Source organism: Anomaloglossus baeobatrachus, chromosome 1, assembly GCF_048569485.1.
Source record: "Anomaloglossus baeobatrachus isolate aAnoBae1 chromosome 1, aAnoBae1.hap1, whole genome shotgun sequence".
NCBI classification, from domain to species: domain Eukaryota; kingdom Metazoa; phylum Chordata; class Amphibia; order Anura; family Aromobatidae; genus Anomaloglossus; species Anomaloglossus baeobatrachus.
Genome location: NC_134353.1, coordinates 14,770,851 through 14,783,751, shown reverse-complemented (window position 1 = coordinate 14,783,751; position 12,901 = coordinate 14,770,851). Strand labels below are relative to the sequence as shown.

At 57.7% G+C, this 12,901-nt stretch overlaps 1 protein-coding gene across 5 annotated transcripts in view; it reads left to right on the top strand.

Moving 5' to 3' along the window:
* LOC142303933 (PC-esterase domain-containing protein 1A-like) overlaps positions 1 to 12,901 on the top strand; it is a 124,601-nt gene that overhangs the window by 79,101 nt on the left and 32,599 nt on the right. For all 5 annotated transcript variants that reach the window (XM_075345837.1, XM_075345846.1, XM_075345821.1 and 2 more), the window contains 4 exons: positions 5,256 to 5,335; positions 6,611 to 6,843; positions 6,916 to 7,295; positions 12,060 to 12,161. In XM_075345837.1, coding sequence (XP_075201952.1) covers positions 5,256 to 5,335; positions 6,611 to 6,843; positions 6,916 to 7,295; positions 12,060 to 12,161 — 795 coding nt within the window. The remainder of the gene's footprint in view (positions 1 to 5,255; positions 5,336 to 6,610; positions 6,844 to 6,915; positions 7,296 to 12,059; positions 12,162 to 12,901) is intronic.

The following is a 12,901-nucleotide window of genomic DNA, read 5'->3' as shown; positions in this document are numbered from 1 at the left end:
TCCCTCCCCCCTCACCCCCGGCCGCCTGTCTGTGCGGGCGCCCCCCTGCCGCCTGTCTGTGCGGGCGCCCCCCTGCCGCCTGTCTGTGCGGGCGCCCCCCTGCCGCCTGTCTGTGCGGGCGCCCCCCTGCCGCCTGTCTGTGCGGGCGCCCCCCCGCCGCCTGTCTGTGCGGGCGCCCCCCCGCCGCCTGTCTGTGCGGGCGCCCCCCTGCCGCCTGTCTGTGCGGGCGCCCCCCTGCCGCCTGTCTGTGCGGGCGCCCCCCTGCCGCCTGTCTGTGCGGGCGCCCCCCTGCCGCCTGTCTGTGCGGGAGCCCCCCTGCCGCCTGTCTGTGCGGGCGGCCCGCCGCCTCATTGTGCGGGCGGCCGGCCCCCTCTCTCTGCGGGCGGCTGGCCGCCTCTCTGTGCGGGCGGCCCGCCGCCTGTCTGTGAAGGCGGCCGGCCGCCTGTCTGTGAAGGCGACCGGCCGCCTCACTGTGGCTGCCTGCGTGTCCGTGCTGGAGGCCCGCCGGCTGCCTGCGTGTCCGTGCTGGAGGCCCGCCGGCTGCCTGCGTGTCCGTGCTGGAGGCCCGCTGGCTGCCTGCGTGTCCGTGCTGGAGGCCCGCCGGCTGCCTGCGTGTTTGTGCTGAATGGGTGTGGATGGGGAGTGGATATGGGCGTGACTGTGAAATGGGTGTGGTTAGGGGGCGTGGCCTAAAAATTTGCCGCGGCGCTGCTCCTGGTGGTGATGGCTCTGGCCTCGTGTATGAGCAGTTCTCCCCAGTAGTCAGGTCAGGGCCGGCTGCTCCTGGTGGTGATGGCTCCGGCCTCGTGTCTGAGCAGTTCTCTCCAGTAGTCAGGTCAGGGCCGGCTGCTCCTGGTGGTGATGGCTCTGGCCTCGTGTCTGAGCAGTTCTCTCCAGTAGTCAGGTCAGGGCCGGCTGCTCCTGGTGGTGATGGCTCCAGCCTCGTGTCTGAGCAGTTCTCCCCAGTAGTCAGGTCAGGGCCGGCTGCTCCTGGTGGTGATGGCTCCGGCCTCGTGTCTGAGCAGTTCTCTCCAGTAGTCAGGTCAGGGCCGGCTGCTCCTGGTGGTAATGGCTCCGGCCTCGTGTCTGAGCAGTTCTCCCCAGTAGTCAGGTCAGGGCCGGCTGCTCCTGGTGGTGATGGCTCCGGCCTTGTGTCTGAGCAGTTCTCCCCAGTAGTCAGGTCAGGGTCGGCTGCTCCTGGTGGTGATGGCTCCGGCCTCGTGTCTGAGCAGTTCTCCCCAGTAGTCAGGTCAGGGCCGGCTGCTCCTGGTGGTGATGGCTCCGGCCTCGTGTCTGAGCAGTTGTCCCCAGTAGTCAGGTCAGGGCCGGCTGCTCCTGGTGGTGATGGCTCCGGGCTCGTGTCTGAGCAGTTCTCTCCAGTAGTCAGGTCAGGGCCGGCTGCTCCTGGTGGTGATGGCTCTGGCCTCGTGTCTGAACAGTTCTCTCCAGTAGTCAGGTCAGGGCCGGCTGCTCCTGGTGGTGATGGCTCCGGGCTCGTGTCTGAGCAGTTCTCTCCAGTAGTCAGGTCAGGGCCGGCTGCTCCTGGTGGTGATGGCTCTGGCCTCGTGTCTGAGCAGTTCTCCCCAGTAGTCAGGTCAGGGCCGGCTGCTCCTGGTGGTGATGGCTCTGGCCTCGTGTATGAGCAGTTCTCCCCAGTAGTCAGGTCAGGGCCGGCTGCTCCTGGTGGTGATGGCTCCGGCCTCGTGTCTGAGCAGTTCTCCCCAGTAGTCAGGTCAGGGCCGGCTGCTCCTGGTGGTGATGGCTCCGGCCTCGTGTCTGAGCAGTTCTCCCCAGTAGTCAGGTCAGGGCCGGCTGCTCCTGGTGGTGATGGCTCTGGCCTCGTGTCTGAGCAGTTCTCTCCAGTAGTCAGGTCAGGGCCGGCTGCTCCTGGTGGTGATGGCTCCGGCCTCGTGTATGAGCAGTTCTCCCCAGTAGTCAGGTCAGGGCCGGCTGCTCCTGGTGGTGATGGCTCTGGCCTCGTGTCTGAACAGTTCTCTCCAGTAGTCAGGTCAGGGCCGGCTGCTCCTGGTGGTGATGGCTCCGGGCTCGTGTCTGAGCAGTTCTCTCCAGTAGTCAGGTCAGGGCCGGCTGCTCCTGGTGGTGATGGCTCTGGCCTCGTGTCTGAGCAGTTCTCTCCAGTAGTCAGGTCAGGGCCGGCTGCTCCTGGTGGTGATGGCTCTGGCCTCGTGTATGAGCAGTTCTCCCCAGTAGTCAGGTCAGGGCCGGCTGCTCCTGGTGGTGATGGCTCCGGCCTCGTGTCTGAGCAGTTCTCCCCAGTAGTCAGGTCAGGGCCGGCTGCTCCTGGTGGTGATGGCTCCGGCCTCGTGTCTGAGCAGTTCTTCCCAGTAGTCAGGTCAGGGCCGGCTGCTCCTGGTGGTGATGGCTCTGGCCTCGTGTCTGAGCAGTTCTCTCCAGTAGTCAGGTCAGGGTCGGCTGCTCCTGGTGGTAATGGCTCCGGCCTCGTGTATGAGCAGTTCTCCCCAGTAGTCAGGTCAGGGCCGGCTGCTCCTGGTGGTGATGGCTCTGGGCTCGTGTCTGAGCAGTTCTTCCCAGTAGTCAGGTCAGGGCCGGCTGCTCCTGGTGGTGATGGCTCCGGCCTCGTGTCTGAGCAGTTCTCTCCAGTAGTCAGGTCAGGGCCGGCTGCTCCTGGTGGTGATGGCTCAGGCCTCGTGTCTGAGCAGTTCTCCCCAGTAGTCAGGTCAGGGCCGGCTGCTCCTGGTGGTGATGGCTCCGGCCTCGTGTCTGAGCAGTTCTCTCCAGTAGTCAGGTCAGGGCCGGCTGCTCCTGGTGGTGATGGCTCCGGCCTCGTGTCTGAGCAGTTCTCTCCAGTAGTCAGGTCAGGGCCGGCTGCTCCTGGTGGTGATGGCTCCGGCCTCGTGTCTGAGCAGTTCTCCTTAGTAGTCAGGTCAGGGCCGGCTGCTCCTTTTGGTGATGGCTCCGTCCTCGTGTCTGAGCAGTTCTCTCCAGTAGTCAGGTCAGGGCCGGCTGCTCCTGGTGGTTATGGCTCTGGCCTCGTGTCTGAGCAGTTCTCTCCAGTAGTCAGGTCAGGTCCGGCTGCTCCTGGTGGTGATGGCTCCGGCCTCGTGTCTGAGCAGTTCTCTCCAGTAGTCAGGTCAGGGCCGGCTGCTCCTGGTGGTGATGGCTCCGGGCTCGTGTCTGAGCAGTTCTCCCCAGTAGTCAGGTCAGGGCCAGCTGCTCCTGGTGGTGATGGCTCCGGCCTTGTGTCTGAGCAGTTCTCCCCAGTAGTCAGGTCAGGGCCAGCTGCTCCTGGTGGTGATGGCTCCGGCGTCGTGTCTGAGCAGTTCTCTCCAGTAGTCAGGTCAGGGTCGGCTGCTCCTGGTGGTGATGGCTCCGGCCTCGTGTCTGAGCAGTTCTCCCCAGTAGTCAGGTCAGGGCCGGCTGCTCCTGGTGGTGATGGCTCTGGCCTCGTGTCTGAGCAGTTCTCTCCAGTAGTCAGGTCAGGGCCGGCTGCTCCTGGTGGTGATGGCTCCGGCCTCGTGTCTGAGCAGTTCTTCCCAGTAGTCAGGTCAGGGCCGGCTGCTCCTGGTGGTGATGGCTCTGGCCTCGTGTCTGAGCAGTTCTCTCCAGTAGTCAGGTCAGGGCCGGCTGCTCCTGGTGGTGATGGCTCCGGCCTCGTGTCTGAGCAGTTCTTCCCAGTAGTCAGGTCAGGGCCGGCTGCTCCTGGTGGTGATGGCTCCGGCCTCGTGTCTGAGCAGTTCTCTCCAGTAGTCAGGTCAGGGCCGGCTGCTCCTGGTGGTGATGGCTCTGGCCTCGTGTCTGAGCAGTTCTCTCCAGTAGTCAGGTCAGGGTCGGCTGCTCCTGGTGGTGATGGCTCCGGCCTCGTGTATGAGCAGTTCTCCCCAGTAGTCAGGTCAGGGCCGGCTGCTCCTGGTGGTGATGGCTCTGGGCTCGTGTCTGAGCAGTTCTTCCCAGTAGTCAGGTCAGGGCCGGCTGCTCCTGGTGGTGATGGCTCCGGCCTCGTGTCTGAGCAGTTCTCTCCAGTAGTCAGGTCAGGGCCGGCTGCTCCTGGTGGTGATGGCTCCGGCCTCGTGTCTGAGCAGTTCTCCCCAGTAGTCAGGTCAGGGCCGGCTGCTCCTGGTGGTGATGGCTCCGGCCTCGTGTCTGAGCAGTTCTCCTTAGTAGTCAGGTCAGGGCCGGCTGCTCCTTTTGGTGATGGCTCCGTCCTCGTGTCTGAGCAGTTCTCTCCAGTAGTCAGGTCAGGGCCGGCTGCTCCTGGTGGTTATGGCTCTGGCCTCGTGTCTGAGCAGTTCTCTCCAGTAGTCAGGTCAGGGCCGGCTGCTCCTGGTGGTGATGGCTCCGGGCTCGTGTCTGAGCAGTTCTCCCCAGTAGTCAGGTCAGTGACGGCTGCTCCTGGTGGTGATGGCTCCGGCCTTGTGTCTGAGCAGTTCTCCCCAGTAGTCAGGTCAGGGCCAGCTGCTCCTGGTGGTGATGGCTCCGGCGTCGTGTCTGAGCAGTTCTCTCCAGTAGTCAGGTCAGGGTCGGCTGCTCCTGGTGGTGATGGCTCCGGCCTCGTGTCTGAGCAGTTCTCCCCAGTAGTCAGGTCAGGGCCGGCTGCTCCTGGTGGTGATGGCTCTGGCCTCGTGTCTGAGCAGTTCTCTCCAGTAGTCAGGTCAGGGCCGGCTGCTCCTGGTGGTGATGGCTCCGGGCTCGTGTCTGAGCAGTTCTCTCCAGTAGTCAGGTCAGGGTCGGCTGCTCCTGGTGGTGATGGCTCCGGCCTCGTGTCTGAGCAGTTCTCTCCAGTAGTCATGTCAGGGCCGGCTGCTCCTGGTGGTGATGGCTCCGGCCTCGTGTCTGAGCAGTTCTCTCCAGTAGTCAGGTCAGGGCCGGCTGCTCCTGGTGGTGATGGCTCCGGCCTCGTGTCTGAGCAGTTCTCCCCAGTAGTCAGGTCAGGGCCGGCTGCTCCTGGTGGTGATGGCTCCGGCCTCGTGTCTGAGCAGTTGTCCCCAGTAGTCAGGTCAGGGCCGGCTGCTCCTGGTGGTGATGGCTCCGGCCTCGTGTCTGAGCAGTTCTCCCCAGTAGTCAGGTCAGGGCTGGCTGCTCCTGGTGGTGATGGCTCCGGCCTCGTGTCTGAGCAGTTCTCTCCAGTAGTCAGGTCAGGGCCGGCTGCTCCTGGTGGTGATGGCTCCGGCCTCGTGTCTGAGCAGTTGTCCCCAGTAGTCAGGTCGGGGCCGGCTGCTCCTGGTGGTGATGGCTCCGGCCTCGGGTCTGAGGCGTTTATTGCTTTTGTTTTTCAGTACAGAGATCCGTTTATAAAGATCTGGTGAAGTTTCTGCAGCATGACGAGTGTCTGACTGAAGAAGAACTGAAAAAGAGGGTTTGTGTATATAATATGCATCCGATTATCATAGCTATTGATTTTTTTGGGGTTTTACTTTCCTTAAATAAGAGCAGACCTTTGACAGTCTTATTCATTGTCCAGATGGTTCTGTTCTCAGCGGAGGGTGCAACATTATCCTCAGGGGCAGGGGTGGGAGTTATCATTGTTTCCTCAGGGTCAGGCTGTTTCATTAAATCCCACCCCTGAGGATACAATGATAAATCCCACCTGTGAGGATACAATGATAAATCCCACCTGTGAGGATACAATGATAAATCCCACCCCTGAATATACAATGATAAATCCCACCTGTGAGGATACAATGATACATCCCTGCTCCTGAGGATTTATCATTGTATACCCCCGGTTGCAGAGTGTATCATTGTATCATCAGGGGAGGGATGTATTAGTGTATCCTCTGTGCTGCTGGCCCCCTCTTCTCCTGACATCCTCTGTGCTGCTGGCCCAGTCCTCTCCTGACATCCTCTGTGCTGCTGGTCCCCTCTTCTCCTGACATCCTTTATGCTGCTGTGACCTCTTCTCCTGACATCCTCTGTGCTGCTGGTCCCATCTTCTGACATCCTCTGTGCTGCTGGTCCTCTCTTCTCCTGACATCCTCTGTGCTGCTGGTCCCCTCTTTTCCTGACATCCTCTGTGCTGCTGGTCCTCTCTTCTCCTGAAATCCTCTGTGCTGCTGGTCCTCTCTTCTCCTGACATCCTCTGTGCTGCTGGTCCTCTCTTCTCCTGACATCCTCTGTGCTGCTGGTCCCCTCTTTTCCTGACATCCTCTGTGCTGCTGGTCCCCTCTTCTCCAGACATCCTCTGTGCTGCTGGTCCCCTCTTCTCCAGACATCCTCTGTGCTGCTGGTCCTTTCTTCTCCTGACATCCTCTGTGCTGCTGGTCCCCTCTTTTCCTGACATCCTCTGTGCTGCTGGTCCCCTCTTCTCCAGACATCCTCTGTGCTGCTGGTCCCCTCTTTTCCTGACATCCTCTGTGCTGCTGGTCCCCTCTTCTCCAGACATCCTCTGTGCTGCTGGTCCTCTCTTCTCCTGACATCCTCTGTGCTGTTGGCCCCGTCCTCTCCTGACATCCTCTGTGCTGTTGGCCCCGTCCTCTCCTGACATCCTCTGTGCTGCTGGTCCCCTCTTCTCCTGACATCCTCTGTGCTGTTGGCCCCGTCCTCTCCTGACATCCTCTGTGCTGCTGGTGCCCTCTTCTCCTGACATCCTCTGTGCTGCTGGCCCCGTCAGCCGTTGTGTTTCTCTCCGCAGGGTGAGTTCTCCTTTCTGAACGATGTGCTGATAGAGGGCGGCCAGCACGAGGAGATGCACAATGGGACGACGTACCATGAGGTGCGGCAGTACCGGAGCGGCCACCACCTCGTCCGCTTCTACTTCCTGACCCGCGCATACTCCACGTACCTGGAGAGCATACTGTCAGATTTCAAGAGCGACCCCCAACCGGACGTGCTGATGATAAACTCCTGCGTCTGGGACGTCAATAGGTGACCGTAGCCGCCGTGGTAGCTGCCACCGCCATATTGGTGACGGTTCCTCATTGTCCTCATCTCCTGCAGGTATGGTGACCAACATCTGGAGGGCTACAAGACCAACCTTCACCACCTGTTTTTGCGCCTCAAGGAGGTGCTGAACCCCCAGTGCCTCATCCTCTGGACCACGACCATGCCGGTTGGATACAAGGACAATGAAGTCGCTTTGCGGCGCACCCCACACAACGTGCGGATGGACATGGTGGAGGGGAACTTCTTCAGCGCCACGTTGGCGGATTTCCACAAGGTGGATGTGGTGGACATGCACTACCACTTCCGCCATGACCTGCCTCACCGAATCCACGATTCCGTCCACTGGGACTTTCTGGCACATCGGAAGTACAGCCAGATCCTGCTGAGCCACATCGCATGCGCCTGGGGGGTGCAATGGTGCAAGAAGCCGCGAGGTGCCGGAGCTGACACTATCTATATATATAATTGCCTTATTCTGTCTGTCTGTCTCTGTCTGTCTGTCTTGCTCCAAAATTGTGTCCTTACGGTGACACAAAGCTGATTGGCCGCTGGGCTCGCCATGGCCCCTCCCACCCGCACGGATTGGCCGCTCGCCCAGGCAACTCGGCCACCCCCCGCCCCCCCTCACGCAATGCACGCTCGCTCTGGCCCCGCCCCCCGCACGCATTCCCCGAACCGACCGACACGGAGCCACGACTCCCAGGTGAGTACTGTACCCCCGGGAGCCCACATCAGCGTACGCCGCCAACCCAGCCGACACATACCCTCGCATTGCTGGGGTTGCCGCCGTATGCTGGTGTGGGCTCCCGTGCGAGCGGGGGACGGGATACGCTGGTAACCATGGTAGCATAGTTACCAGCGCATCAAGGTCCTGCAGCGGCGGAACATACACACACGCACACACACACACATTAGATCACACTCACTCTCACACACATCACATCGCATCCACACACAACATCCTGGGATATCGCTTGCTTCTCGGCGGCGATACTGTGGAGTGAACTTCCAGCACCTGCCGGAGGATCACATGGCCAGAAGCATGTGGTATTTCCGGATGTTGTGAGTGTGAGCGCGTATGCGTAATATCGTCAATGTGTGTGTGTGTGAGTGTATGCGATCGGGTGTGTGTGAGTGTATGCGATCGGGTGTGTGTGAGTGTATGCGATCGGATGTGTGTGAGTGTATGCGATCGGGTGTGTGTGAGTGTTTGCGATCGGGTGTGTGTGAGTGTATGCGATCGGGTGTGTGTGCGTGAGTGTATGCGATCGGGTGTGTGTGAGTGTATGCGATTGGGTGTGTGTGAGTGTATGCGATCGGGTGTGTGTGCGTGAGTGTATGCGATCGGGTGTGTGTGAGTGTATGCGATCGGGTGTGTGTGAGTGTATGCGATCGGGTGTGTGTGAGTGTATGCGATCGGGTGTGTGTGAGTGTATGCGATCGGGTGTGTGTGAGTGTATGCGATCGGGTGTGTGTGAGTGTATGCGATCGGGTGTGTGTGAGTGTATGCGATCGGGTGTGTGTGAGTGTATGCGATCGGATGTGTGTGAGTGTATGCGATCGGGTGTGTGTGAGTGTATGCGATCGGGTGTGCGTGAGTGTATGCGATCGGGTGTGCGTGAGTGTATGCGATCGGGTGTGCGTGAGTGTATGCGATCGGGTGTGCGTGAGTGTATGCGATCGGGTGTGCGTGAGTGTATGCGATCGGGTGTGCGTGAGTGTATGCGATCGGGTGTGCGTGAGTGTATGCGATCGGGTGTGCGTGAGTGTATGCGATCGGGTGTGCGTGAGTGTATGCGATCGGGTGTGTGTGAGTGTATGCGATCGGGTGTGTGTGAGTGTATGCGATCGGGTGTGTGTAAGTGTATGCGATCGGGTGTGTGTGAGTGTATGCGATCGGATGTGTGTGTGTGTGTGTGTGTGTGTGTATGCGATCGGATCTGTGTCTGCAGAGGAGCACGGCGTGCTGGAGGAGGCTGGGAGGAGAGAGGCTGATCCTGGGGAAGGCTGGGAGGGGGAGGCTGAGAGAAGAGAGGCTGATGCTGGGAGGAGAGAGGCTGATGCTGGGAGGAGAGAGGCTGATGCTGGGAGGATAGAGGCTGATGCTGCGGGCAGAGAGGCTGATGCTGCGGGCAGAGAGGCTGATGCTGCGGGCAGAGAGGCTGATGCTGGTGCAGCATGGGGGATGGAGCACGATGGGGGGTGCGCAGCATGGGGGATGGAGCACGATGGGGAGTGCGCAGCATGGGGGATGGAGCACGTTTGGGAGTGCGCAGCATGGCGGATGGACCACGTTTGGGAGTGCGCAGCATGGGGGATGGAGCACGTTTGAGAGTGCGCAGCATGGCGGATGGACCACGTTTGGGAGTGCGCAGCATGGCGGATGGAGCACGTTTGGGAGTGCGCAGCATGGTGGATGGAGCACGTTTGGGAGTGCGCAGCATGGCGGATGGAGCACGTTTGGGAGTGCGCAGCATGGCGGATGGACCACGTTTGGGAGTAAGCAGCATGGCGGATGGAGCACGTTTGGGAGTGCGCAGCATGGCGGATGGAGCACGATGGGGGGTGCGCAGCATGGCGGATGGAGCACGTTTGGGAGTGCGCAGCATGGCGGATGGAGCACGATGGGGAGTGCGCAGCATGGCAGATGGAGCACGTTTGGGAGTGCGCAGCATGGCGGATGGACCACGTTTGGGAGTGCGCAGCATGGCGGATGGAGCACGATGGGGGGTGCGTAACATGGCGGATGGAGCACGTTTGGGAGTGCGCAGCATGGGGGATGGAGCACGATGGGGAGTGCGCAGCATTGCGGGATGGAGCACGATGGGGGTTGGGCAGCATTGGGGATGGAGCACGATGGGGGGTGCGCAGCATGGGGGATGGAGCACGTTTGGGAGTGCGCAGCATGGCGGATGGAGCATGATGGGGAGTGCGCAGCATAGGGGATGGAGCACGATGGGGGTTGGGCAGCATGGGGGATGGAGCACGTTTGGGAGTTTGCAGCATGGGGGATGGAGCACGATGGGGGGTGCGCAGCATGGGGGATGGAGCACAATGGGAGGTGCACACCTGCCCCCAACACACACACACACACACGCGCACTGCACAACACACCACACACACACTGGGAACCACACACACCGCCCTACACAGACACCCACACACACAGACAACACTGCACACACACAACACCCAACACACAAACACTGCGGCATACATAAATATACGCACATACCGCACAACACATACATTGCACAAAACATACCTCCCCCAAAACACACCACACACACACAAACCGCGCAACACACACACACAACGCTACAGACACACAGCGCTCCACAAACAACGCAACACACATACAACACCGCTCTCACCCCCCGTCACACCCAGACAACACCCAGAACATGTACAGCGCCCTACACAAACACTTGGTAACTACACACAACAACATCTATACAGTGCCTACAAGTAGTCTTCAACCCCCTGCAGATTTAGCAGGTTTGATAAGAGGCAAATAAGTTAGAGCCTGCAAACTTCAAACAAGAGCAGGATTTATTAACAGATGCATAAATCTTACAAACCAACAAGTTATGTTGCTCAGTTAAATTTTAATAAATTTTCAACATAAAAGTGTGGGTCAATTATTATTCAACCCCTAGGTTTAATATTTTGTGGAATAACCCTTGTTTGCAATTACAGCTAATAATCGTCTTTTATAAGACCTGATCAGGCCGGCACAGGTCTCTGGAGTTATCTTGGCCCACTCCTCCATGCAGATCTTCTCCAAGTTATCTAGGTTCTTTGGGTGTCTCATGTGGACTTTAATCTTGAGCTCCTTCCACAAGTTTTCAATTGGGTTAAGGTCAGGAGACTGACTAGGCCACTGCAACACCTTGATTTTTTCCCTCTTGAACCAGGCCTTGGTTTTCTTGGCTCTGTGCTTTGGGTCGTTGTCTTGTTGGAAGATGAAATGACGACCCATCTTAAGATCCTTGATGGAGGAGGGGAGGTTCTTGGCCAAAATCTCCAGGTAGGCTGTGCTATCCATCTTCCCATGGATGCGGACCAGATGGCCAGGCCCCTTGGCTGAGAAACAGCCCCACAGCATGATGCTGCCACCACCATGCTTGACTGTAGGGATGGTATTCTTGGGGTCGTATGCAGTGCCATCCAGTCTCCAAACGTCACGTGTGTGGTTGGCACCAAAGATCTCGATCTTGGTCTCATCAGACCAGAGAACCTTGAACCAGTCTGTCTCAGAGTCCTCCAAGTGATCATGAGCAAACTGTAACTGACGAGCCTTGACATGACGCTTTGAAAGTAAAGGTACCTTACGGGCTCGTCTGGAACGGAGACCATTGCGGTGGAGTACGTTACTTATGGTATTGACTGAAACCAATGTCCCCACTGCCATGAGATCTTCCCGGAGCTCCTTCCTTGTTGTCCTTGGGTTAGCCTTGACTCTTCAGACAAGCCTGGCCTCGGCACGGGTGGAAACTTTCAAAGGCTGTTCAGGCTGTGGAAAGCTAACAGTAGTTCCATAAGCCTTCCACTTCCGGATGATGCTCCCAACAGTGGAGACAGGTAGGCCCAACTCCTTGGAAAGGGTTTTGTACCCCTTGCCAGCCTTGTGACCCTCCACGATCTTGTCTCTGATGGCCTTGGAATGCTCCTTTGTCTTTCCCATGTTGACCAAGTATGAGTGCTGTTCACAAGTTTGGGGAGGGTCTTAATTAGTCAGAAAAGGCTGGAAAAAGAGATAATTAATCCAATCATGTGAAGCTCATTGTTCTTTGTGCCTGAAATACTTCTTAATACTTTAGGGGAACCAAACAGAATTCTGGTGGTTTGAGGGGTTGAATAATAAATGACCCTCTGAATAAACTTTTCACAATTTAAAAAAAAAATAAAAAAAGAAATAACATTCTTTTCTGCTGCATTTCACACTTCCAGGCTGATCTACAGTCCAAATGTCACAATGCCAAGTTATTCTGAATGTGTAACCCTGCTAAATCTGCAGGGGGTTGAATACTACTTGTAGGCACTGTGTATATAACAAAAATCATACATGAACTACACAATACGTAAATTCTAGAATACCCGATGCGTTAGAATCCGGCCACCTTCTAGTGTGCTATAATGGGCTCTGCTACATCTGCCAGCCTCGGATAACCCTCTCCCCCTCCCTTGTATTTCAGGTTCTCCTCTTCTCCCCACACCTCTGCACCGGTTTCCATTGGAGAACGACCCCCGTCCCATGATGTCCCCCCCAATACATGAATGGGAGTGCAGCGGCCCAGGTAAGATGCCAGTGCATTGCGATCTCCAGCGGTGACCTCCATTGTCGGGCCGGTCACCAGTATCACAGCCGGGGTCCTCCCACTATCCTCCATCATTAGTGCTAATGAGACTGCGCCCAGTGGGGTCTCACATACTGACTTCTCTGACCACGGGGTGGGGGCGGCGGGGGGGGGTTAGAATCTATGAAGAGGCCCTGATATTGTAAGAATGGCCTGTCATTCCACCATGCAGTGCTATATACTGCTATGTAATGCTGTATACCGCCATCCAATGCTGTATACTGCCATATATAATGACATATCTCATCATCTACAGGAATGTATACCGCCATCTAATGCTGTATACCGCCATCTAATGCTGTATACCGCCATCTAATGCTGTATACTGCCATATACAATGACATATCCCACCATCTACAATAATGTATACCGCCATTTTATGCTCTATGTCGCACTCTAATACTGTATGCCGCCATCAATTGCTTTAAACCGCCATTTAATGGTTTATACCGCCATCAATTGCTGTATACCGCTATCTACAGTAATGTATACCGCCATCTAATGATGTATGCTGCCATCTACAGTAATGTATACCGCCTTCTAATGCTGTATACCGCTATCTAATGCTGTATACCACCATCAATTGCTGTATACTGCCATCTATAGTGATATATACCGACATCTAATGCTGTATACTGCCATGTACAGTAATGTATACGGCCATCTAATGCTGTATACCG